The 25,130-nt window shown below is 41.6% G+C and overlaps 4 protein-coding genes across 4 annotated transcripts; 2 read left to right on the top strand and 2 right to left on the bottom strand.

The window, feature by feature from the left end:
- Positions 1 to 786: 786 nt before the first annotated feature.
- LOC113201913 (3-ketodihydrosphingosine reductase) lies at positions 787 to 4,775 on the bottom strand. Its single transcript, XM_026415887.2, has 8 exons — positions 4,611 to 4,775; positions 4,182 to 4,356; positions 3,944 to 4,109; positions 3,718 to 3,860; positions 3,444 to 3,635; positions 1,488 to 1,655; positions 1,308 to 1,409; positions 787 to 1,229 (listed from the first exon to the last, which is right to left on the bottom strand). The coding sequence occupies exons 2-8, from the start codon at positions 4,302 to 4,304 to the stop codon at positions 1,119 to 1,121; spliced, it is 1,005 nt and encodes a 334-aa protein (XP_026271672.1). The 5' UTR covers positions 4,305 to 4,356; positions 4,611 to 4,775; the 3' UTR covers positions 787 to 1,118.
- A 429-nt stretch (positions 4,776 to 5,204) lies between these two features.
- On the top strand, positions 5,205 to 10,139 carry LOC113201912 (guanine nucleotide-binding protein-like 3 homolog). The gene is made up of 11 exons (XM_026415886.2): positions 5,205 to 5,338; positions 5,578 to 5,682; positions 5,791 to 6,258; positions 6,333 to 6,578; positions 6,663 to 6,750; positions 6,826 to 7,009; positions 8,088 to 8,230; positions 8,307 to 8,470; positions 8,549 to 8,646; positions 9,675 to 9,858; positions 9,969 to 10,139. Exons 1-11 carry the CDS (start codon positions 5,320 to 5,322, stop codon positions 10,058 to 10,060), a joined length of 1,791 nt encoding a protein of 596 aa, XP_026271671.1. The 5' UTR covers positions 5,205 to 5,319; the 3' UTR covers positions 10,061 to 10,139.
- Positions 10,140 to 10,542: 403 nt separating this feature from the next.
- On the bottom strand, positions 10,543 to 18,690 carry LOC113201911 (ATP-binding cassette sub-family C member 5). Its single transcript, XM_026415885.2, has 21 exons — positions 18,557 to 18,690; positions 17,940 to 18,082; positions 17,753 to 17,833; positions 17,539 to 17,665; positions 17,279 to 17,455; positions 17,063 to 17,210; positions 16,811 to 16,966; positions 16,619 to 16,722; positions 16,397 to 16,544; positions 16,113 to 16,230; positions 15,814 to 15,952; positions 15,589 to 15,724; positions 15,249 to 15,478; positions 14,932 to 15,155; positions 14,669 to 14,846; positions 14,367 to 14,565; positions 14,056 to 14,252; positions 12,766 to 13,973; positions 12,492 to 12,684; positions 12,220 to 12,384; positions 10,543 to 12,136 (listed from the first exon to the last, which is right to left on the bottom strand). The coding sequence occupies exons 2-21, from the start codon at positions 18,056 to 18,058 to the stop codon at positions 12,017 to 12,019; spliced, it is 4,167 nt and encodes a 1,388-aa protein (XP_026271670.1). The 5' UTR covers positions 18,059 to 18,082; positions 18,557 to 18,690; the 3' UTR covers positions 10,543 to 12,016.
- A 3,578-nt stretch (positions 18,691 to 22,268) lies between these two features.
- LOC113201878 (uncharacterized) lies at positions 22,269 to 25,130 on the top strand. The gene is made up of 7 exons (XM_026415841.2): positions 22,269 to 22,770; positions 22,881 to 23,161; positions 23,240 to 23,773; positions 23,862 to 24,021; positions 24,109 to 24,260; positions 24,343 to 24,499; positions 24,575 to 25,130. The coding sequence occupies exons 1-7, from the start codon at positions 22,651 to 22,653 to the stop codon at positions 24,962 to 24,964; spliced, it is 1,794 nt and encodes a 597-aa protein (XP_026271626.1). The 5' UTR covers positions 22,269 to 22,650; the 3' UTR covers positions 24,965 to 25,130.

Raw genomic sequence — 25,130 nt, 5'->3', positions numbered from 1 at the left:
CTGCTGCGCCCCCCCCCCTCTCTCTCTCTCTCCTGGTCCTTCCCCGCGCGCCCTCCCCTCCATCTGGCGGGCTCTGTTATCGCGGAGGAGGCCTGGGGCCATGCCGGCACGACCGGCGGGCAGGCGGCGACTGACGCGGGTTCAGATACACCAGTTTCGGCTGCTGTTTTTATTTCTGCCCTCGTGCCCTTACACACACACACATACACACACTGGGGGGTGATTTGGCGCGGGTCGCTCGGAGCTATACTTACATTGTTTTGGTGGCGGGCCGGGCGGGCCGGGCGGCGGGCGTGCTCGCACATGACAATGATGATTGCGCGTGGCGAGGTGGCCGAGGTGTCCAAGGACACTGCTGCGCAGCGCACAGTCCAGTCGCGCTCCGCTTGGCGCCGCCCCGCCGCGGCCCGCGGCTCGGCGGCGTGGCGGGTCATAGATCGCGGACAGGAACCTCATCGGCATTCAGCGCGCGTGCGCGAGCAGGCTCGCGCGGCTTTTTGTGGAGCCACCTCCTCCATTTTTTTTGTTTTCATGGTTGTATTTTTTTTCTGGTGCCGCGGGGGTAGACAAAGACAACCCCGGCGTGGAGTGGCACTTGGGACGCCAGTGGGAGGGGCGCCGCGCGGCTACACAGTTTCGCTCTTAGGCGCAACACCCCGCCTCCCGTGGGGGTGGTCATGGCCATGGTCATCATCCCCTCCCACCTCTCCGCACCAAGAGGGCATCAGGGAGAGTACAATTGTGGATTTTAAAAAAAAGAGTGATCATGCAATCTAGCAACAACAGTTGAATAAATCAATAAAAATTTATTTTGGGAAAAAGCTGGATGCTGTACTGTATTACAGTCTGGTAGTACATGACTGTGAAACATTGTAAAATAATGCAAAACTTGGGACTTATCCTAGTTAAGTAAATGCAGTTTCAATAGATTTTTAAACAAAGAGTATCACAGTAATACAAGTGGAAGGTCACAATTCAAATTTTCAGTGCTCAGTACACTTAGGGTTAAGGCCACTTTTGAATTTGAACTGGCACACTACAAAAAATACTAAAGGTGCTCATAACAAAGGGCAATGGACTCTATAGCAGAGGAGCATAGGCTGTTTAACACAGTTTAGTTACTCCACCTTTTTATTCTTGTTTCGATCATGTTTGCATTTCTTAACTATGGCATTGAAATTCATCAGGAGTCCAGCACTGACAAGTCGTAGAGGACCCATAAATAAAGCCTACAAACACAAATAAACTAATTTAGACCATACAAGGGCATGGGAAGTGAAGAGTATAAAACTCAATTATTTTCTTACCTCTAATGCAAGAGCAGAGTAGGATGAAGGAGGTGACATACCCGCACAGACTGCACTAACAAGCCATCCCTCAAAACCAACAAAGCTAAAAAACTTTCCTTTCTGAAATTTATAAGCAACTAGATTAGATTTTACATACATTTTTGTTTATGAAAAAATTATTTTAAACCATCTACTTACCAATGCATCATTAAGGGTTTTCTCTGCCACTACATCAGGATGAATGAGCCCAGCAGATTCAGAAATAAGCCGAGTTTCCATAGGTTTTGTTTTCTGCTCATTAGCAAAACCTGGAGTGTCAGTGTCAGGTGGAAAGGAGAGAGTCACTGAAACTCCATAAGGTTTAGTCTAAAACAAATGGATTAAAATTGAAACTTCCATATCTTTGAGTGGCAATAAGATAACAATCCATTTTATACCTCCATCTGGGTGAGGGCGGCTGAGGTTGGACTAGCCAACCTCAGTCGTGGCAAGCCTCCTCGTGGCCCTCTTGCCTGGGGAGAGAGCAGGTCGGACAAATCTCGCATGCTATCTTTTGCTTGCCTGTGTGCTGTGCCTTGCCTCAAGCTAATATGCTCAAACGCGACTGTCGTTAGGCTTGCTTTGCTTTATATTACCTCTGTCGCTATGCACTGCCTAATCCCTTTCTAATTCTTCTCACCTACCTTCGCTTTGCATGGTGGTGTGGCTCATATTTCCCGCTTCTTAGGACTTAGGTCTTCCCATGCCCCCAGCCAACGCGGTGCCAATCAACGGACAACCAGAGCCGGCAAGAGTAAGGGGTAATGGAGATTATAATCTCGATTACTTAGGCACGAGCCCCCTACATCCCGCAGGGGGGTTTCGAGCGCTGGCTGTCAGTGTGGCGTCCGGGTGGCCTCCCCTATTGGGGCGTCTTCCGTGGTTCTGATTGATGTCGTTTGGACCGTGATTTGACATTCTGAGTCAGATCAGTGTCACGATGGCATCGGGGGGAGTCATGGGGGACGGTGGGGTGGGGGACCGTTTTGGTGTCGTGCTGGCGGTCGGTGTTCGAACTCTTCCCTGGGAGGTGGTGCCGGGCCAGGCGCTACCCTGGAAGGTGGCGCCTCGGAGGATGGGACGGGATGAAGCTCGCCGCCAACTTCCCCGCGATTCAAGACCTGCCCAACGCGACCGGCGCTCCCAGCGACCACGGTGCCAGTCCCCGGTCAACCAGGGTCTGGAAGATACGCGAAGCGACCCTGGTGCCGGACCAGGCGCCGCCTCGGTGCGGGTGGCGCCAGGGAGGATGGGATGGGGTGAAGATGACCGTGATCAGCCTCGAGCTCAGAAGACTCATCATGACTGCGGCCCGCGCCCCCGGGAGGACTCCCTGGCGACGGGGGCTGGACCCCGGGAGCTGGGTGGTGGGCTGAGGCAACCACCAGGTTCCCGCAGTACCCGCCCCGCTCTCCTGGGGCCCGGCACTTTGTCGCTACGTGGGGACTTCCTGGGGGAAGGGTCGCCTGGTCGGACCACCGGACCTCTATGCCGGCGCGGCGGGGCCGCCCAGGCCGCCTCACCACCCTTTGCGCTGAGCTCCCGACTGCTCTCCATGGGCCCAGGCCCAGCTGTGTGATCAGGCTCTCATCGCCGGGCTCCTGCTGGCCCTATCCTGTCTGTACCACTCGGATTCGACGCCCGCGGACACCCTCTGTGCATGGCTCTTGCCTTACTAGATCTCGCTTAATATTTCTCTTTGAATGCGCCCTTGCTTGTCTTGCTCACGGGACGCGGCACCCTGCCCGCCCTTTGGGTTGGGCCGCACTGCGCCCCGCCTCCGCCCGCTAATCAACCTTCCCTTTCAGCTTCTTATTCTTCTGCTCTGTACTATGTCCGACCTGCCCTCCGGGGCCCTCACACCTAATCTTACAACCCACGAGTTTAGCTGGCTTGCCCAGAGCCCTCGGTCGCCGCGCGTTCGCCGTGCGGCGACGTGCCTCCCGCGAGTCCGCAACTTCCTGCCGTCTCATTGGGGGGCAGGCATAGATAGACACTTCCCTTTCAGGTTTGGCTTGGGGGGTTCCGAGCCGACGGTAAAGAAAATATCGGAGTTGGTCATGAGACCACGCTCCCCAAGCCCTTAATTAATTAATTAATTAATCCATTTTATACCTCCATCTGAAGGGCTTCAGCAAAACCTCGAAGAGCAAACTTTGTGCTGCTGTAGATTGAAAATCCATAAATCCCAAAGAGGGAAGAAATAGAACCAGTTATAGCCACAACTCCTTCGCCACGACTTTTCATTCGTGAAATAAGTGCTTTTGTTGGATATACAGTGCTCAAAAAGTTCATAGAAATTTGCCCCTGTATAACAGTTAATTCTCAATTAAAAGAAAATAAATTACAAACTGGTACAAAAGATAACAACACAGAGTTTAACACATACTTGAATATCATTTGCTGAGGTATCTTCCAATTTTCCACAAACAGCCCCACCTGCACAGTTGATGAGCATGAAGATGGGTCCTGATTCTTCCTCTAAAGCCCACAATGCGGTTTCAACAGCCGAATAATCAGAAGAGAGATCAACTGTAGCAAAAAGAAAATGATAGTAAAACCATCATAGTTCTAGATTAAGAAGAATACATTTCAGAGAGTAGAACTGAACTAACGTGACAAATGCTGAACTCTCTGGGAACTCTCAGCTGCTGCTTTAGTAATTTCTTGAGTGGCCTCTTCTAAACGTTTTTGATTGCGTGCAATGATAGTTACATGTGCACCACGTTTCGCAGCTGATATAGCAATACTTTTCCCGATTCCACTAGAGCCTCCCGTGACCTGAAAATGGGGAGAGCTTTGGGAAACAGAATTCCAACAGTCATGTTACAGAAAAACTGATATTTTACTTACCACAACATGTTTTCCAGAGATTGATTTAGCTCTTTGTAACCACTCAAATACAAAGACTCCACCCACAAGAAGTACAACAACTGACAGGGCCCACGTCCCAATAGCAATTAAGATACTCATCATTTTAGACTAATAATGTTGCATAGAAAATATACTGATGAAGACTCCAGGAAATCTAGGAAAACAAATTAAAAACTGGTTGACAAGGCATAGAGAAAAGAAAATATGATTTACCGCAAAACATGTGGAAGTAAAATGATATTCGGTCTTAATTGGAGGAGTGTAAACGTTGTTTTGATTCCTCGACTTGCTCTTGCTGTCAGTACACTGCCAGTACCGGGTCGAAACTGTCACTCAGCAAACGTTTTCCCATTCTTCACAACTAACTTAACTTTAAATATTCCAGAAACCTCTTTTCCAAAAACTTACTGTGATGTGGCAGTCACATGAGCTCCGTAATCAATCGCGCAACGAAAATACAACAGGAAAACTGTGTGAATGCATGGGAAAACTCAACTTGTTTTGAGCCGTGGCGGTTATGGCTGGCTGGGCGGTTCGGTTATTCGGTTATCCCCTGGTTATTTGCACTTCTATTTTGCTGGATTTTGACATTTTGATTTTATTGGCAGAATACAGGCCTTGCAAACAGATAACGAGCCTTTCATTATATTTGTTGAGAGGATCTAAAATCCTACTAGGGGAGGGGACAGAAAATACTGTGTTTTAATTCCCAAATTTTATAAATAAATATTTAGAATACCTTTTAGATGAAATGCAAGATCCTTTCACTTACTGTAACTTTCTGCCGATGGCTGCCCTGTTTTTCCGGAACCGTTTCTTTTCTCCTTTGCTTCTTCTTCTTTCCACCTACACACATTCATTTTCTTCTTCTACAGTCGTCGCAGCTTTACTTCTGCCTTCGGGTTTTGGTCACGTGATACCCGAACACGTTCCGATTGGCTCACGAAGCTATTCGGCTGTCACGTGACCTAAAACCCGAAGACAGAAGTAAAGCTGCGCCGACTGTACTCTTTTTACCTTTCACGACGAACTAACAACACGTGTGGCGTGCGTGTTCGTTGCCTGTCTTCTATTTATTGATATTTGCCCACATTGTTGAAGTGCATACCGACTTAAAATGGCGAAAATGTGTTTAAGTGAGTATCCCGTTTTACTAGTACTTGGAATTTAGAACGTGTTATTTGTACAACCTCATACATCGGTGATACCTTAACCTTCTACCCGTTACTATGATTGTTTTTATTACGAGCTTTTTACCCTCAATGTCCCTGTAATCTTTTCACTGATATAGAAGCAATCCTCAGACTTTTATGTATCTGTCCTCCAACACCCTGTGTCCAATGCCTGCCCTTCTAATTTGGCTGAATTCTTGCAGAGAAACAAAGCAAGCGGGTCCCAGCAGCCCGCCGCTACAAAGTTGAGAAACGCGTGAGACAGTTTAACAAGAAAAAGAGACGCGAAGAGAAGAAAAATCCTAAAGGTTTGTGAACCATTATAGCCTTATATTGGATTGTGGGTGGTGTTGTTTGTGTTTTAGAATTACAATGGTGTTACTCGACTGAACTACCTTTTCTTCTCAAATCTGCAGCTAAAAAAGCCAACAAAATGATAGTTGTTCCCAGCGTATGCCCCTTTAAAGAAGAAATATTAAAGGAAGCTGAAGCATTCAAGCAGCGTGAGAAAGAGGAACGCAAAAAAGCATTTGAACGCTCACTGCAAAAGAAGAAAGAACTTGAAGAAAAGAGCGATGTTCCAATGGAAGAAGAAGAGCCAGAAAGTTTGGATAGTCTTATTAGAAGTGCTCAGTCCAGGCAGAAGCAGCATGAAATATGGACAGAAGACAAATCAGTAAATGTTGATACTGAACTCACTAACAGGACAGAAAACTCCCTCAAGGCATACTACAAGGAATTCCGCAAAGTTGTGGAAGCTGCTGATGTAGTTCTTGAAGTTGTGGATGCCAGGGATCCATTGGGCACAAGGTGTCTTCAAGTTGAAGAAGCAGTGAGGGAAGCAAAAGGAAACAAGAAGCTTGTTCTTGTTCTGAATAAAGCTGGTAACTTTCATGATCGACTATTTGGAAGTTTGATACTTGTCACATTTTATTTGTCTAATGTCTGTTATCTTCAGATTTAGTACCTAAAGAAGTTTTAAGCAAGTGGTTGCAATATCTGCGGCGAACTATCCCAGCCATAGCCTTTAAAGCCTCTACCCAGAAACAAAAACAGAATCTGAGCAGACGCAAAGTGAAGAAAAATTGGAGCGAGAAAGAAACCAACGTTTCCCCTTGTGTTGGCGCCGAAGTTCTTATGTCTCTTCTCAATAATTACTGTAGAAACAAGGACATAAAGACCTCTATCCATGTTGGCATTGTTGGTGAGAATAATATTTTAATTATTTCAAATTTAATCGGTGTATGCCCTTTCATTTTTCATTTTAATGTAAATTTTTCTTTTACAGGTCTCCCTAATGTTGGGAAAAGCAGCATTATAAACAGTCTCAAAAGAACTAGAGCCTGCAATGTGGGCTCCATGCCTGGTATAACAAAGTATGTAACCAGTCAACATTTATGCTATTTACAATTGGAGATTGTTATTCATGTCCTGTTTTTCTTTTATTTTAGATCTGCACAAGTTGTTGAACTTGACAAAAAAATTAAACTCCTGGACAGTCCAGGAATTGTTTTTGCCAAAACTACTAATGAAACTGACGCCTCAAGTGTGCTAAAGAATGCAGTTCATGTGCAAACTATAGCAGATCCAATTACACCTGCTACTGCCATTCTCCAGAGAGCGAGTAAGGCACAGGTATGAAGCATTTTCAATTCTACATGAACACCACATGTTTCGGTCAATCCTCAAATGTTGATTTGATAGACTATTTACATGGTGACAGAAGATACTCTTCTTTGGCACATTATGGTTTATCATAGAAAAATGTCTGTCCCCCATTGGCCATTTACTACTTTAGATTTGTTCCAAGTAGGGCAGCAACATAAGTTTAATATTACATTTGTGATTCTTTTGTATTTCTATTTTTAAACTTTCCAACTGACAGGCTGTATAGCTGTGACACAGTAGTCTGTGTTACACCCCAGCCTGTCATAGACAATAGCCTGTCCCCCATTGGCTGCATTGGTTTATGAATGTAATCCAAGTAGGGCAGCAACAAAAGTGATGTGGAAAGTGTAATAATTTTAAACTTGAAAATTGATGGGCTGAGTATCAGTGACACAGTTTGTTCTACCCTGTGTTGCTCTTCAGCTTGTCAAAGATTAATGCCTGTCCCCCATTGGCTGCATTTTCCCATAAATGTGTTCCAAGTAGGGCAGTGACAGTAATCTGTTCTATTTATTTTTTAAACTTTCCATTGACTGGCTTGGTAGTGACACAGTAGCCCGTGGTATCCCTAAGCTTGTAAAAGTCTAATTTCTGATGAAAAATTCTAAATAAAGGTAGGCACTATTGAAGTGCCATAATTTGCATTACCATCAAATGGTCTATTATGCACCATGTGTGGCAATATACCACCTCCTCATTGTGGCTGCCATGGGGCATATTTTGATATCTAAATGTGTCCTCCTTAATCAAGACAATGGAGGCCAAGGAATAGACTGCTTTGTATTTGCTCTGTGTGTCAAAGAGCCTCCAAAAGAAGGTGGTCCAAATTACCTCGCAAGGTCCATATTAGACCATTTGATGGTACTTCAAATCTCCCCCCCCCCCCCAATATACGTATGTTGATGGATTTAGTAAATGCTATGTTGTCTGTCAAACATATTTGTTGCATTCATGTTGTGTAGTCTTTCATTGATTTTAAGACAAGTGAAGGTTTATTGCCAATTTACCACTTAATATTTTAATCCTTAATCAAAATTTGTTCCAGATGATGACCCTGTACAATCTATCTGAATATGATACACCTCAGGAGTTCTTCATATCATTAGCTGAAACAACTGGGAAATTTAAAAAGGGAGGAATACCAGACACAACTAAAGCAGCCAGACAACTTTTAGAAGACTGGAACAGGTATTTAAGTTTGTTACTTTAGTTTCATGTATTTATAGTTTAATTGCACAAACTAACCAATCATCATTTTTCTCAGGGGCAAAATCAGATATTTCACTCAACCACCAGAAGTTAAAGACGAGTCTCATGTGAGTGCTGCCATTGTAACAACAGATGCTGCTGAGTTTGACTTAGATTCATTTAAGGACATAGAGGCTGAATCATTAGAGAAGATGGACAGTATTACAGGAAATGTGAAAGGTATGAAATACTACTTTATCAAGTTTGGTATTGATCTACCATGAGACTTCCTCGCTTACTATTCATTTTTCTGTCAAGTTGAACCAGTTATATTGGAGTCTTCCGAGCCCGTTGTTGCTGTTGCATCTTTAGAAGAAAAGATGGAGGATGATACAGCTGAAGCAAGTGGTGAATTGGTAAGTTCCATAGCTTTTACCTCATCTTATGCGAGACTAAAGTCCCTGATAACCAGCTGCTGCTGCATCAGGTCTTAGAGTCTCGAACATTATTTGCTCCACATATGCATTTAGGGTAGTTGTAACATGTTACCCTGAATCGTCGAGTGAAGCCACAGATCAAATTAGATGGTTTAAGGTCAAAGCCCCTTTCTATGCATTATTGTCTATGACGGTCTTAAAGTCTCAAATATCGAGTCCTTTATACAGTAGACTGAATTTTACTTTTTATATACTCCACATCGCCTAACAGAGTGGCAAACTGTGTCGCGATTTCGTCTACCACTCAGAGACTAAAGTCCCTAATCATGTGTTACAAAATGTATTAGGTCTTACAGTCTCAAATATCAATTGCTTCATATAATGCACTGAAGTGTACTTGTTATGTACTCCGCAGTCGTCTATTGAAGAGACAAACCGTGCTGTTGTAGTCCTCATAGTGTGAGACTAAAGTCCCTAATCATGTACTCTTCATGTATTAGGTCTTACAGTCTCAAAAATCAATTGCTTCATAAAATGCACTGAAGTGTACTTGTTTATGTACTCCGCAGTCGTCTAATGAAGAAACAAACTGTGCTGCATAGGCTTCATCATAGTGTGAGACTAAAGTACCTAATCATGTGTTACAAAATGTATTAGGTCTTACAGTCTCAAACATCAATTGCTTCATAAAATGCACTGAAGTGTACTTGTTATGTACTCCACAGTCGTCTAATGAAGAGACAAACTGTGTTGCTTTCTAGACTTCCTAATAGTGTTTTACCAAAGCCCCTACTAATCATGTGCATGTGTTAAAAATGTGTTACCAACCTTTTAAGTCTTGATCACTTAAAAATAATAATATATATTTAATCAGTAGAATACATGAGCTGTATTTCAAAAATTTACATCAAAGTTTTTCTCTATTCTTGGTGTAAGAGTAGTCCATAATATTCCAGTTTAACATTGCCAGTTGATTCAGACCTATGTTTGTTTTAATTCTGTTTCAGATCAATGAAAATGTAACAGTTGTCACAGCAAAGAAAAAAAAAATTGATAGAGGTGAAAGTAAGAAAACCAGTGGCAAAGAAGCTAAGAAAGAAAAAACACTCATGGAACTAGAGGGAAATCTGAAATTGAACTTGCATAAAAAGCTTTCTTTTAAGAAAATGAAGAAAATGCAGGCAAGAAATTGTAAGTTTATGTATTGTGGTTTTTGCCTTTTTTGGTTATGCAATTACTCCACATGTCTATTTTATGTATTGAAGAAAAGAAATCTAATATTTTTGTTGCATTGTTTACAGCACGTCATGCAAGTTCATTAGCTGGTGTACTGGAAAACTTCAGTCTTGGGTCAGATGACAAGTATGACTTTGACACAGATTTTACAACATAAGAACAAAAGCTTGTTGTATAAGAATTCTGCTTTGGATTAACTGTGATCATTACTGTAGCTATTAAATCTGTTTTCCCTATCCATCTTGTTGTTTTTGCCTCATTTGTAAATGAATGTCAAGGTTTTGAACTGCAAATATATATTTCAGTGCAATGCACACAACAGAAAAATAAGACAGTACATTTAAAGCATGGTTAACACTAATCCAACTAAAGCTCCCTTTTAACCGACACCTTAATCTAGTAAGTCACATGATTGGATGGGAGGTGGGGCGCACAACTACAACAATACCTAAGGAGCCATTTTATTGTTCAAGTATCACAATTGAAGCAGATCAATGGTACAGTCCTCTAATGCAACGGCAAGTGTACTTTCATGATTAATTCTAAGTGTTCACTGTGATAAAATTAACTGTCTAACAGTGCTTGGAGGATGGAATGCAACAGTCCAGTCGCGTCAAATAATAGGAAAAATTAAACAAGTGAATTAGGTGTACGTGTATTTTAAAAAAGTCCAATTTGAATTCTTTTCATTCCTTTTTAAAAGAAGTGCAAGTATGATGTGAAAACAAAACTTGAAATTACGGTGCAATGGCTCTCCAGAATGAGCTATGTATCTAGCAAGAGCCTTATTTAACTTAACTTTAGCACCATACTGAAGCAAAAGCAACATTAACAATATTAAAGATATTAAAAATTAAGGAATTGTACTGGAAGAACTGTCATAAATTGACAACACAGGCAAGGTAAATACGGTGATACACTAACAGTAACTACCTATAACACACAATAGCGTGTCATCACCTAGGGCAGTGGTGAACAGTTGACTGACACGGTCTTTTAAGAATCAAAGCAATATCAATAAACATTGTTTTGATAGTCATTTTTCACTGGTTTTTAGCATATAGCCAATCAAAAGTTAAAATAATTAGAAATAATTACTGGTACTTGGGGGTGATGACAACCTTTAAGAAAGGAGATTGTCATTTCCTTAAATTACCCAATTCACTAATATGCCATTAACAATAGTAGAATGTGCTCCTAAGAAAGCCTCAATAGGTTCATCCTTAGGTAATAACAGTCATACAATATACATCTTTGGTCCTTATGACAAGTCACCAGCTATAACAATGCTGTGATACATAATGCACTTTAGCTTAAGTCCCAGTAATTATCTACGTAGTAATTGTCTTGACAATAGCATAGTTGAAATAGTGAGAAGAATTAGGTAAAAAGAATAACAACACAGGCAGGGTTAAACAAAATTAAGTAACATGTAAGCTTTGTGATCTGTAAAAGAATATTCCTACACTACAGAATAGAACAAAAACATAACTATTCTTTGTGAAAAAAACACAAGATATAAACAAGGAAAACATTGTCTTAATCTTAAACAACACATGTAATAGATTACTAATCAGAAGGAACACTGGTTTAAAGATTCAGAAACATTATGCATTTGTGGCTACTACTTCGTGAAAGTGTGTAACAAGAGCACTGTCACAAGTGTACCTAAACTGAATCCATGAGTCCAGAACAAGCAAAAAAATTACGAAATACTCACTGTTATTAAGAACACAAGCCGATAGAAATTAATCAGATCACATAGAAATGTCATGGGATACAATAGTTTTATAAATTTTGGATGCACCAGAACAGTTCAGGAAATTCTAAAATAGTAAAAATACAGTATTTTACTTCAAAAGAGAAAATTTGTTTCATCACAGCCCTATCACTTCAAACATCTCCTAAAAACAAACATTTGATTAAAATGTTAACATGAAAAATGTTCAGTAAGTACAAATTTAAATGAGTTAAAATAACTCTAGTCAGATCAGATACCTTCAGCTGCACAATGAGAATTGAGATTAAGATTTCAAGAAGATTTCTTGGAACAACAGTAGTTAGAACATGACAACATGAAGATGGAGAAGCACAGAACAAAACACAGAATAACTTAACGAGATGGGCTATCAGGTGAGGCAGCAGGGTAAGCAACACCAGCAGCTTCAAGCATACCATGGAACACAGAGTCCTTGTTTGCAGTAAGAGCAAATGGTGTATCAAATTCAACAACCTAGACCAAGGATACAAACAGTAAGAATGAATCAAGAAGTTTATTAAAGAAGGGTGATTGACACAAAATTTATTCAGCCATACCTTTCCAGCATCCATGACCATAACACGATCATAAGATGAAACAGTGTGAAGACGATGAGCAATGGTCACTACAGTACAGTCCTTGAAAGTCTCCCTGATTGTCCTCTGAATCAGAAAGTCTGTCTCCACATCCACTGATGCAGTAGCCTCATCGAGAAGCAAAATCTAAATGAATGCAACAAATCAAAACAAAATTATTTTTAATCCATAAAATTAGAATAAAAAAATCGGACTTTATTATGTTATACAAGAGATGCAAGATTGTACTGAACCTTATTTTGCCTCAGTACAGCCCTAGCAAGGCAAATTAGTTGCTTTTCTCCGACAGACAAATTTTGACCTGCAGCACTGACAGGAGTTTGTAGTTGCTTTTCCTCTCGACTAAGCTTGTCTTTCAGATGAGACTTTTCCAATGCTTCCCAAATTTTTCCATCTTTATGTTCTCCAAAGGGATCAAGGTTAAACCTGTTTCAAAAGCAATAATTGAGTAAGTTCAAATCAATTAATAGTTTGACATGACAAGAATAGGAGTAAGCACATACATACCTTAATGTGCCCTCAAAAAGAACTGGATCTTGTGGTATAATTGCAATGGCTGAACGAAGTTCTTGTAATCCTAGCAAGGATATGTCAATGTTGTCAATAAGTATACGTCCTCCAGCCAACTCTGTGAGTCTTAGGAATGTTGAAATCAATGACGATTTCCCAGCTCCAGTTCTACCAACAACACCTATTTTCTCGCCACCCTTTATGTGAGCAGATACGCTCTGCAAAACCAGGGGTAATCCTGGTCGGTAGCGTAATTCAACATTTTCCATCTTCACATCACCTTTTTCTGGCCAATTTTTCGGCTTGGGTGATTGATCAATTTGCTTTGGAGCCTCCTCTGGAAGATCTGAAGAGTACTCCAGAACTCTTTCAGCGGATGTAAATCTTGATTGAAACTCTGATTTCAGTTGCATCACATATGGTATAAAAGTACACACAGCAAAAACACAGGATAATGCCAGCCCACTTTCAGCTGTAGTAACAGTACCTCGAAAATACACAACGACAAATCCAGTAAGAGTTACCATAACTACTGCAATCATATCCATCCGAAACGTAAACCAGCGGACAGATGATCTATAAATTAGATCTGATGCTAGGGACTGATTCAACCGAGCACAAAACCTCTCAAGGAAAACTCTTTGCCGTCCAAATGAACGAATGACAGAGAGACCGGACATTGTTGATGTAATATGATTCAAGACAGGTGACTTGCGTAGGTTATCTAGTCGTTTTGTTTCCTTTAGACCCTTGTTCAACCATACATCAAGGAAAGCAAAGAGGACTGCAGCAACAGCAAGAGCAAAGCTGAATATGGGAAACACAAAGCAAATCAAAAGCATTTGTGTTATACAGAACAATAATCCTTGCCAAACAAATTCAATAAAGAATGGGATTCGAACATCAAGCTCATCCATATCTTTTGAAAATCTTTGTAAAATCCTTCCAGTAGGTGTCACATCATAAAATGAAATTGGACAGCGCATAATTTTCCGGAACATGGTATCATGCAAACGAGATGAACCCAGCAAGAGCTGGCGGGCTATTCCCCACCCTTTGCAAACGCCAATTACTATAGTCAACCCAAAAGTGAGACCATAAACAAGTTGGTAGTAAGCTCTATCCGGATTCTCATTTACAAGTCCTTTCAGCTCATTATCTGTGTATGTTAGATTATACTGTGAGATATTGAATTTTCTTTCAGCCTACAAAAAGAATTGATAAAATTTAGCAATAGACAAACCGAACCAAAATTTACTAGTAAATAAGCTTTTTAACAAAAATTACCTCCAATCCATCACCTTCATCAAGCCATATTTGTAGCCAGACACCAGAGAATAATCTTGCCAATGTGAACAAAACAATAAGCAGGAGCAGGAGGAGCATGATGAAGTAGCCTCCACAGAAAACAAAATAACGAAGGTACCCTGAAAAACCCAGAGACTTGTGTTCCTCTGCAGATGTTAATTTGCCAACATTCTCTTCTGTAAGTTGAAAGAGTTAAGACAGTATAAGAAACACTGAATAAAATTTGAGGAAGATACAGATCACAAAAAGGAAAATTTATTGATCACCATATGTAAATAGAATATACTTACCTAGAGGAGTTTCTTCATCAACATCAATTGTTTTCACCTCAGTATCATCAGAGCTATTTTGTTTCTTCACAGATCGTGAATGGTCAAATGTAAGCATTTGGCAATAGTCTCCAGCAGCTTCAGAAAGTGCAGAGTGACTACCTCGTTCTGATATAGTCCCATCTTTCATGAAAACTACCTCGTCACAATCAGCCAAAAACTGATAGCAAGATAACAACAATTCACAAGTATTACTATCATTTTCTTTTCTAAAAAGGAAAAATTCTAAATGTAGATGTTTTTTATGTATTGTTTAACTTTACCTGTAGTCCATGGGTAACAAGTAGGATTGTTTTTCCTTTCAGGGTTCCTTTAATACATTTAGAGAAGATATGTCTTGCAACCCGTGCATCAACTGCACTCAGAGGATCATCTAGTAAGTATACATCCTTGTTTGCATACACAGCACGGGCCAAATTGACTCTTTGTTTCTGGCCACCACTAAAAATTAGATTATTTTATTACTGTACTTAAGTTGTAGATGGACAAAAGAAAAAGCAAATGAGAGACAACTTAGGGTTACCACCTTAGATTTGATCCTCTTTCTCCAATTTCAGTTTGATCTCCATTTGATAACATTTCCAAATCCCTTTGAAGTGAGCAGACATTAATAACTTCATTGTACCGCTCTTCATCATAGGGCAAACCAAATAGTATATTTTCACGAAGTGTTTCATTAAAAATCCAAGCTTGTTGAGAAACTAAAGCTAAACCTCCTTGAACAAACATTTCTCCTTGCACACGAATCATCTAATGAAAATGAAAATAAATTACAAGATGAAATGTATTCAATAGTTAAAATACTTATGGATATAAACAGAAGAAGTGGGCAAAACTACTCACATCCCCTGTGATTGCTGACAACAAAGAACTCTTTCCAGCACCAACTGAACCACATATACCAAGAAGAGTTCCCCGCTGTACAGTAAGGCTAATCTCCCTCAAAGGCTCTTCTGGTTTGTCAACATCAGAGAAAAGCTTGTTGGCTTCCTCCAAGTTCTTTCCATTTTTAACTCCATTAGCAGCATCAATTTCAGTTAGTTTTGGAAGATTTCCTCTTATTTTTGTATTAGCTAGAAAATAGGGATGTGTTAATGACATGAGAGCATACATACCTGCATAATTCATGAAGTAAGATCAATTTCTCACTACAAATTAATAATATTTAACTTAAAAATCATACCTTTCATTAGCATTTCTGGTTCATCGTCATCCCAAATGAACGTTGCATTCTTGAAATCAATTACAGGGCCAGTACTTGGAACACCCCCAGGGTTTCTAGTGACAGTTGATTCAAAGTTTGGTCTCTGGAGAAATTTCTGATGAAAACAGAAAACATATGACATTTTTTTCACCAATACTCACTAGATACCAAAACACATAAAGCTTACTCGTCAAATAAGCTTACCTGAATTTTGTTGCATGATACTTTCGCTTCTGCAAGACACTTGATACCATAGGGTAGTGTTCCCACAGTAAACTGCATGGCAGTAAACACAGCATACACTGTAAATGCTTCTGCCGTGTAGAGATTATTACCTGTTAAACTGAGGCAAAAGAACACTAAATTTGAAAAATGTAAGCTAAAGTAAGGAAACGGGGTTTCCAATGTTTAAGGACACTGTTGAGCCTGTTAGTTTCATACCTGGTCGTTTGGATAACAAACATTACACAGTTTATAATGGAGAGCACTAAAGGGAAACAAACCTGTATCCAAGAAAAGTAGCAATTGATGCTAGTATTGTTATGGAAGGTGTTATTGTATTACTAAAAGATTGTAGAAAAGCTGCTTTCTGGAGTTGCTGACGCTCTAAATCACGGACATCTAAATAAGGAAAATAAAAAAGTTAATATATTATTCAGCTTCCTATAAAAAGTTAAATTTTACTACAACCCTAGAGTAATGGTAAACTTCATTTTTATAAAAACATGCAAAGGTTGGAAGATAAAGTATAATGTGTTCGAATTTCCAAGATATGTGTAGTACTTACGGCAAATGTTCTTGGCAAAGCTATCTTCCCATGCATACATTTTGATGAGTCTAATGCTGCTCAGAATTTCGTGCATTAACCCTATCCGTTTGTCTGTTACTTGAACAGTTTTAATACGAACCATACTTGTAAGGCTGGCTACCCCTGCCTATCAACGAGAAAATCTCAGTTCAGAAAACAAATTTAACAGACCTGTGAAAAAGTATCAAACTTGATATTTACCATCACTGGGTAGAAGAGAAGTATAACGAAATTCCCAGCAAGAGCCCATGGGCCCAGGACCCAAACAGAATATATGACACACATTGTGAACATAACTGGGGTTCCTGCAAATATATTTTCATTAGAAAAATATGATTGAAGATATAAAAAGGAAAACCCAACATTTAAGTTTAAAAACACAATTGAAATTACCTAAGATAAGAACTCCCATATGTGCAGCCTCAAAAACTCTTTCCTGCTCATTAGTACAAAATGTGATGACTTGACCCAGCGCTCGTTCTCCTCCAGAACGAAGTAGCAGCATCTTCTTGTATACAAGATGTTGAATTGAACCTTGAATACGTATTGCTGTAAAAGGAGTAATAAATTGAGTTATCTTCCATTCAATGTTATTTGTCAACAGACTGGTAATAGAATTATTTATCTGGCTCCAGACACACATACCAGTATGTAAGCCCATCACATAAGCAGCACCAAAACAGTAATTTCTCAACAATTGGGTAGCAAATAGCATAACAACTAGCGTCAAACCCCAAGATAGGGGTAGTGTCTTGTCATCAACATATTGAAGTATAAGCCGTTGTAAAATAGCCTAAAAATAATTAAGATTAGTTATGATTTGGTATAGTTCGATGATAAACATAACAGGAGTTTACTTACAGGACCCAGGAACTGAAATATGACAGCTAAGACCATCAATAAAGTAGCAACAATAGCCCTTGTTCGACAAAAACGCCACACGACAGAGAAAAGAGATGCCTCAAATCCCTGCTGTCTTACACGATCATGCCAAGCACTCTCAAGTCGGCAAGCATTGGATTCAGCACGGTCAGCAGTCTGAAATTTTTTAAGCATAAGTATATATTTGCTGGAAGAACAGAATAACAGTTACTGGTAGCTCTAGTTAGACTCTCCCTTACATGAAGCTCGTACAAGTCTTCTTCAGACAACCCATGACGATATGCTTTCCACATCAGTTTTGTCATCCATGCCACAGCAATAAATGAGAACAGGCCAGAGGAGTTTCCAGGCATTACTTGACTATCACTTAATAAATGCAATAACACAAGTTAAATAGGTAAACAGGACACTTAGAACTCTTTAAATCAAACTCTCACATTCATTTGCACTTACGGGGGAGCTTTACGATAGGGAAGAAGATGCTTCATAGCTGGACCATACTTGTTGGATTTCTTTACACCAGGTGGTTGGTTTCTACATTTGAAGTAAAATAATGATTTAATTCAGGTAAAGGTATTAGAATTTATTCCATAACATCAGTAAAAAATAGTAAATACTATCCACATAGAAAAAAATGTACCTTATTGTGGTCCCCATATCTTCTTCGTAGGGGTCAGTTTTTTTGTCCTCACCGTCGATACTTAAACACAGAGAGCCAGTTGAGAGCCACTTGTGGTGCTCTGCTCCTGTTTCAGCCATGCTGCTGTTGCCAGCAGCCTCAACCTGTCCACAAAATATTGCAAAATTGCCATGGAAGATTTATAGTTACTCGGAGAAGGGCCTGCAAACTACTTTCTGCTTGATCGAATTGCAAATGAGTAAATTTGGGGATGAGATAATAGTGGTATTCTAAGGAATACAGCGGATTAAAGTTATTAGAAAATACACATTTGACTGTTCAAATATACAGAACACTGTTTCACTACAATTCAACAAGTTGCTCAGTGCATTGACCTCAATGAGTTCTTTACTATGAGCAGAACAGAATTCACGCAACACGAAAATCAAATGGGAATGACATTACGGTTCTATGAACTGTAGAAGAGCCACAATAATTTTCACCCGATAATTGTTGCGAAAATAAAAAAAAATAGAACAGATCCTTTAACCTACTACCTGTCATTAATTTTTCATTTTATGGTAAATAAAACGATAAGAACCAAACGACAGATAAGGGGGGAAAATTAACAATCATACCTTGAGAAAATGGTAGCTTATTTACTTAAATTCCATAAGTACAAAATCTAAATTTACAAAAGTTTTAACTAGACTAAAAGTACTAAGTACGGCATGGCCGCCATGTTTGAACAGACTGTTGTTTTGTTTTGTTGTTGATACAGTCGGCGCAGCTTTACTTCTGTCTTCGGGTTTTAGGTCACGTGACAGCCGAATAGCTTCGTGAGCCAATCGGAACGTGTTCGGGTATCACGTGACCAAAACCCGAAGGCAGAAGTAAAGCTGCGACGACTGTACCACAGCAGATGAGAAGAGAAGCGCGGTCATTTTGAATCTTGGAAAGAAATGGGTGTTTCCAAGGTTTATTATTAACAGTGAATTGGGAAGAATGTCATGCATTATTTGGCGGAATTTTATCATGTTCAATCGTTTGTGTATGTGAATTCGGAAAACCCAACAACTTTGGGTTAACCTACGCGCGAGTGGACACATGTGGCGTGGCCGCCGCACGCCGGTATCTCAGCAGATTTTTGAAAAGAAGCTGAACGTTTATAAGTTCTATACGGATTTCATCATGATGCAGGTAATATCTGATTTGATTTGCCATATCAATAGCGATGTTTCATAGTATTAAAACCTAGAGGGTGAAGTTCCGTGATCTCTAAAGTCATAACACTTTTTCACAATCACAAATCAATGCATTTTCTAGAAGGATTTCTGTCATTTTAAAACGATTTTAGCGGCTTATGCTGTGAGATATTGAATGAACATTTAACTGCCGACATTTTCAAGTGCTGTTGCCTTATTTTACCGTATTTTACCGCTACATGTGCCCGACTGCAGAGTCCTCTTTTGGTTGGTTTACTTACTACGTCGTTCCCTCTATTTTTGTTGTTATTATCTGCCTAGCAAATTGATTTTGTGTCACTTTTCTAGGCGGAAAAAGAAATATTTTCTAAAGTGATCATGCCTTGCTGTTCGCCGTCTTCTTCCGGAGGGCGCAAATGCCCTAGCTCGGCGCAAACGGCCGCGGCGCGGAAGGTTGTGTTTAGAGTGCGGGTGCTGAGAGAGGGGGTAAGTAGATGTTCAACCTTGGTCTATTCCGCGGCGCCTAGGCCAAACCCTTTCAGATATCACAGAACACGTGCTTAGCCAAGTCTTGCGGCTATCTTTGATGCACAACGCCCTATGCGTGCTGAATGGGGTCAGAGGTCCATGAGGGCGGCAGCGCAGTAGACACCCCCGTATTACACTAGATAATTAAGGGGGGACCTTTCCAAAAAATGAGTTATCCGAATTGGATGAAATTTTGTGTACGCGTTCATTGCTAGCTAGAGACACTCTCCGCAAATTTTCAGCTTCCTGGCTCAAATAGGAGTTGAGATATTGAACGTTAAAAATAGCAAAACACCGTATTTTATAAGCAGAAGATTAGGAAGCACATCCGTCAGATCAGAAATTCAAGCATAGAATCCTACAGGGGAAAGATGCGCGGATGTCGTCTGCTTAATGGATTTAATATCATGTTCGAAGAAAGTGGTCAAATGGGTGTTCAAAGTAAGACCAATTTTCTCTTGAGAGAAATTAGGATCACATCAGGCATTAGGCCGCACCACTTTCGGGCTAAGCAGACGACATCCGCACAGCCTTCCTCTGCTCGGAACCGTTTTTATTTTCTCTGTGCGATAAAAACTTTCGGAGATTTTCCCTCTGAAAAAAAGTCCGTTTTTAGGGGAATTTGGTTGGATTTAAACGTCGCGCCACGTCCCGGGGCGGCCGACTGGTGGCGCAGTGCTTGCCAGCCGTACTACGTCGGGAGGGGCTGCGGACACTGGTCACTGTGACAGGTATATGACGGCTGAGGACAAACAATAGCGCAGCCGCTGCGCCCGGCCCATGCAGTGCGGCGACGTGCTCGCTGTGGCTCTCAGCTCAAACCGAGGTGGCAGAAAGGACCTCGCAGCCTGCCTCGGTACGGGCTCCCAGCAAGAAAAGCAAATGATTCAAACTGCCTCCGCAATTAGTAGTTACTCCCATTTCTACAATTTTTATCGCAGAGACAAAATAAAAACAGTTCTGAACAGAGCAGGCATGCGCCCAGGGCGTAGGGTAGGTTAGAAGACGGAAGGATATCACCCCCTGCCCGTTTTCCGCAAGTAAAAATTTGACATTTTTTAAACACCGTTTGGACCCTTCCTTTTAGCATAGCATTTCACATATTGGTCTCATTCCCACCGGGAATCTTTATACTTTAACATTCCATGCTTAAATCGCTGGCACTGCAACGACGCTTCCTGTGGGATACCGATTAGTGGGTCAGAGGACAAAGTTCAATTCTACTTTTAGTGATACTGCTGTGAACCCTTATATCATTGGAAGCGGCGCAACCTCAGTAATATGATCCTGGACCTAATTTTATTCAAACTCCAATATTTCTAGTAGCTGTTACGCCCGTGCAAAGGTTCCTACTGCAGACAATTGAACTCTATTGGGGTCCCGGAGCTCGTCCTATTGTATGACTGACAGGTCGTCGCGCGCCGCCCGCCCCTCCCCCGCCTCGCCGCCGGTAATCCCCTGCTGCCCCTGCCCAGCGGTCCTCAGCAGGTATACCCTGCGCGAAACAATTCGGCACCACAAAAGTCGAGGAAATGCACCCAAAGCCTATCTCTGCAATGAATTCGGAAATTACCACAAGCCTGGGTTGTGTTTTTGGAAGTGTACCGAAACTAGCACTATCTCTCGGGGGATGCGTGAACTTTTTGCGGAGAAACAGCAATACACCTTGACGATAACCGGAGCGCGGATACTCATCCTAAGTTACCTTTATGCCATTCTCAGAGTCCGGGACGAAAGGTCCCCCCTTAAAAAGTGTGTCTCCATCCAGTTCGTCGTGTACAAGGGCGGTTTACTCTTAAAATTTCACTAGAAAACAAGTCACACTCTCCAGCCTCCAGACATGCCATGCTCCGACTCTCTTGCTCCGACACATTATGTCACTACTCTGCGCGACCCGCGTGGCGTCACTACACCGCGTTCCTCCTGACCGCAGGCAGGGGGTAGACACTCCAAGGGGCAGCGGAGAGGCCCGTTTGGACATCACAGTGAGATGTGTCTGCCGAGTAAGTGCCCGCGCGACTCCGAAGTTATGTATGCAATGCAACAAAATAGAGGGTTCTGGCAGTGCCCGTTTAAAGAAGAATTAATGAAATCACCACCGGAAACAGTTCTAAAATACAGGCTAAAATCATTGAAAACTACAAAAATCAGCGAACTTTAGCTACTGGTTCCGGTCCTGACTTCTTCATTTCTTCTCAAAAAGCACACTGTCGGATGAAAAGGAACCCGCAAATCGTTGAGTCCTATAGGATATAGACGATTTGGGCTACCTCTGGATAAGAAGAAGTCAGGAAGAAATCTACAAGCATCGTGTCTGCTAGCCCTATCTCTCCCATGGGCGGCCATATTGGACGGCCATGATGCTTGTCGGCATTTTTGCTTGATTTCTTCTTATCCAGAGGTAGCCCAAATCGTCTATTAGGATATTCTTTAACGAGCGTGCGACATCGACTTGTCGAAAAATTCATCGTTTCGACGTATTTTTGGACCTCTGGTACGACCAACGACGTCGAAATGACGGCGTTACGACATGCCATTTCTGGCTGGGAAAACACCAGGGGGGTGTTGCGGGGTGCGGGGAGGAGCGGGAGCACGGCGGCCATCTTGCTTGTAACAAATTCTTCTTCTCTTCTTCTTCTTCTTCGCCGGCCACAGCTTTTCGACCTCTCGAAGAACGAAAATGCCGGAAGTCGGACAGTATATGGAACGTTCCAAGCCGTTAAACACGTCAGATTGAAGCAGTGTGTGCCGTAAGAATATAGTTTTGACTAAATTTAGGTCAGAGAGTCGGTTGCATTGACGACAAACCTCTATATCGTGAGACACTTTACCCTGACTTCCGGTATTTTTGTTCTTCGAGAGGTCGAAAAGCGCCCGGCTGCCTCGTGCTCACTCGTGCTCACGCTCCTCCACGCTCACTCCTCACTAGTGCTCTGTTGCTACTACCGTTGACAACGTTTATTGATCCTCTTGTACTGACTATTCTAACAACTAGTGAAATGGAAGCACAACAAGTTCGGAAAATTGTTCTAACTGACGAGAAGATGTTCAAGCTCTGCGAGGTTGTTGATGATCTGTGGCAGACGGACAAGCAGATCCAAATGGACGGTGTATTTGTGGTAAGCAGAAAGGTTAGGTTAGGTTTAATCGTTTTACGTTCAGCTGGGGAAGGTGGACCAGTACCTCTGATTACAACAAAACTAACCGGACTGAATGTCTATGTATCTAGGGCGAGTTCTCGAAAGCAGACCGAGATGGAGGATCTCCGTTAAGTCAGTTTGTGGAGAAACTGAAGAGCCACCTCGAATCTGCCAAGGAAGGAGAAGCAGAGGGACCAAAACGCCAGTTCCTAGCTGCTTTCGCTGCGGCCCCTGGTGTGTTTGGTCACCGAGCGTTCACCTGCAAACGTTATGAGGAATTTGGTGGCGTAAACCTGTGCACTCTGGAAGATGTCGAAGCATTCTCACTCACTGCAACCAGTGAGCCCTCGTATAGTACGCCTACATGCTGGTGAGTATACCGTGCTGTGGAAATATGTCCTTTATATGTTTTTATACAAATTTTAATATCCAGTACGTCTCCATTTAGCACAACTATACTCGACTCGAAGGGGCAGGCAGCTCTCATCCAACACATCTTCTCTGATATGAAGTCACGAGCGGGAAAGGTGCTAAACCGAAACGGGAGCCGGAAATATTTGAGCTCTGCGCAGGTGACTGCAATGAAGGAAAGTTATGACTCTTTTATGGCAAAATTTGAGCGGATGAGCAGCGAGGAGAAAAGTAAGGCTGCCATGAAAATGGTAAAAGATGACAAGAGGGTAGAAAATATAGGTTGTGCATGTATTGATGCGGAAAATGACTTGCCCGAATCTCCAGCGGGTGGTGTCATGTATGCCAGTGGCATACCCGTTGAACCTTCGGATGAGTTGAGAATGTCCCCTCAATACATGATGCTCTTTATGGGGGCCACAACTATGAACCGATTGCTCAAGGAGCATTACAGTGGTGTGACCCGTCCCATGTTATATTTTGGCACCACACACACCTTCGCACCTGTACATGTAGAAGATGGGAGTCTCTTCAGCATTAATTTTCTTCATTATGGGCAGCCAAAGTTGTGGTATGTACCACTGTTTGAAATATGAAAAAGGTACCTATATGCTCAGTCAACGAATGCAGTCACAGTTAACTTTTCATTTTCATTTCAGGTTTGTCGTGCCACCACGTGCTGTAAACCAGCTGAGAAACTGCCTTGCGGATCTGAAAACCAACTCTCTCCACAGCGATTGCCCGAACGGGCCACTCGGGCACAAGTATTATGTTCCTACTGCTGCATGGATGGAAGAGAAAAAGATTCCATACAAAGTGGTAAGGGAACTAGCGTTTTTCAGCAGAGCATTCATCTAATGATACACTTGTATACCAGCTAGTTAACACAATGCTTCTTTTATACAGATCATACAGAAACCTAAACAAGCAGTAGTACTCTATCCCAACGCGGCCCATTGGGTAGTGAACTTGGGCATGAACTGTGCGGAAGCTTCCAACTTCCCCTCAAAGATGTGGCTGCCATATGGCTTGGCCAGCGTCAAGTGCCACTGCATAATGTAAGTAATACATCTCTGAGCGCACCTACAGGTGTATGTAAGGAACCAAAACAGTCTCCTTCATAAACTTGTATCATTGCAGGGACCAAGACTTCCACATGGACTTGAGTGCGATGGTTGCTGTACTGCAGCCTGGCTGGATGGGCTGGATGAAAAGTGGACTCATCCCGAAGGACATATCAGCAGAGGACAACCCTCAATTCTATGAGAGGATAGTCTTGCCATGCAGATGCTCGGTGGTAGGTTTGACAATCGGTTGAAACTTAAAATGTACTAGTGATGTATTGACAGTTTTATTTGTCTGTATGTCACAGAATGCACAAGTAAAGGATGAAGTACAAGAAGAAGAAGACGAAGATGAAGAAGAAGAAGAAGAAGGAGGAGGAGGACAACGACGAGTAGTAGAGGAACTGCCAGACCTGCCCAGGAAGCGTTTTAAAATGGACTACAAATGCACAAAGCCGTCCTGCTCCCAGGCCTTCAAAGGGCGAAAAAAGGCTAGTGTATGGAATCACCTACAAACACATAAAGGGGAGCCCAAGTATCAGGAATACGTTGCAGCTTACAACAAAAAATATAGACGACCTATTAAAAGTAAAAGAAAGCCATGCTCTGTATGTGGGAAACTGATCGTCCAGTCTCCATCAAATATGCGGGAACATCAGAAAAGGAAAAATTGCATAAAACCAGAAAAAGCAAAGTGAAGTATTTTAATTGTTATTTGGTAGTTTTTGTTGTTATTGTTATTTACATGTCATCACTATTCAGTTTTGAGCAAAACTATTAACCCACCACTGAATTATTCTTATGTTTAGTTTATTTCTATGGATTTAAATTTAAAGCTAAAGGGTAGATTTGTTCAAAAATTAG

This window comes from Frankliniella occidentalis, unplaced genomic scaffold (assembly GCF_000697945.3).
Source record: "Frankliniella occidentalis isolate FOCC.00 unplaced genomic scaffold, Focc_3.1 Scaffold46, whole genome shotgun sequence".
In the NCBI taxonomy this organism is placed as follows: domain Eukaryota; kingdom Metazoa; phylum Arthropoda; class Insecta; order Thysanoptera; family Thripidae; genus Frankliniella; species Frankliniella occidentalis.
Note: the sequence above shows the minus strand (reverse complement) of the source record. Positions and strands in the feature narration are given on the sequence as shown.

Excerpts from the sequence above, each read along its gene's own strand:
- LOC113201878 (XM_026415841.2), top strand. The coding sequence starts at position 22,651 with ATGGAAGCACAACAAGTTCGGAAAATTGTTCTAACTGACGAGAAGATG. Across the intron at positions 22,771-22,880 it reads AAATGGACGGTGTATTTGTG|GGCGAGTTCTCGAAAGCAGA; the intron begins GTAAGCAGAAAG and ends CTATGTATCTAG. Across the intron at positions 24,261-24,342 it reads GTCAAGTGCCACTGCATAAT|GGACCAAGACTTCCACATGG; the intron begins GTAAGTAATACA and ends GTATCATTGCAG.
- LOC113201913 (XM_026415887.2), bottom strand. The coding sequence starts at position 4,304 with ATGATGAGTATCTTAATTGCTATTGGGACGTGGGCCCTGTCAGTTGTT. Across the intron at positions 4,110-4,181 it reads TCTCTGGAAAACATGTTGTG|GTCACGGGAGGCTCTAGTGG; the intron begins GTAAGTAAAATA and ends CCCCATTTTCAG. Across the intron at positions 3,861-3,943 it reads GAGAGTTCAGCATTTGTCAC|TTGATCTCTCTTCTGATTAT; the intron begins GTTAGTTCAGTT and ends TTTTTGCTACAG.
- LOC113201912 (XM_026415886.2), top strand. Across the intron at positions 8,231-8,306 it reads CTTTTAGAAGACTGGAACAG|GGGCAAAATCAGATATTTCA; the intron begins GTATTTAAGTTT and ends CATTTTTCTCAG. Across the intron at positions 8,471-8,548 it reads TATTACAGGAAATGTGAAAG|TTGAACCAGTTATATTGGAG; the intron begins GTATGAAATACT and ends TTTTCTGTCAAG.
- LOC113201911 (XM_026415885.2), bottom strand. The coding sequence starts at position 18,058 with ATGGCTGAAACAGGAGCAGAGCACCACAAGTGGCTCTCAACTGGCTCT. Across the intron at positions 17,666-17,752 it reads CCCTATCGTAAAGCTCCCCC|TGATAGTCAAGTAATGCCTG; the intron begins GTAAGTGCAAAT and ends GCATTTATTAAG. Across the intron at positions 15,725-15,813 it reads TATCATGCAACAAAATTCAG|AAATTTCTCCAGAGACCAAA; the intron begins GTAAGCTTATTT and ends TGTTTTCATCAG.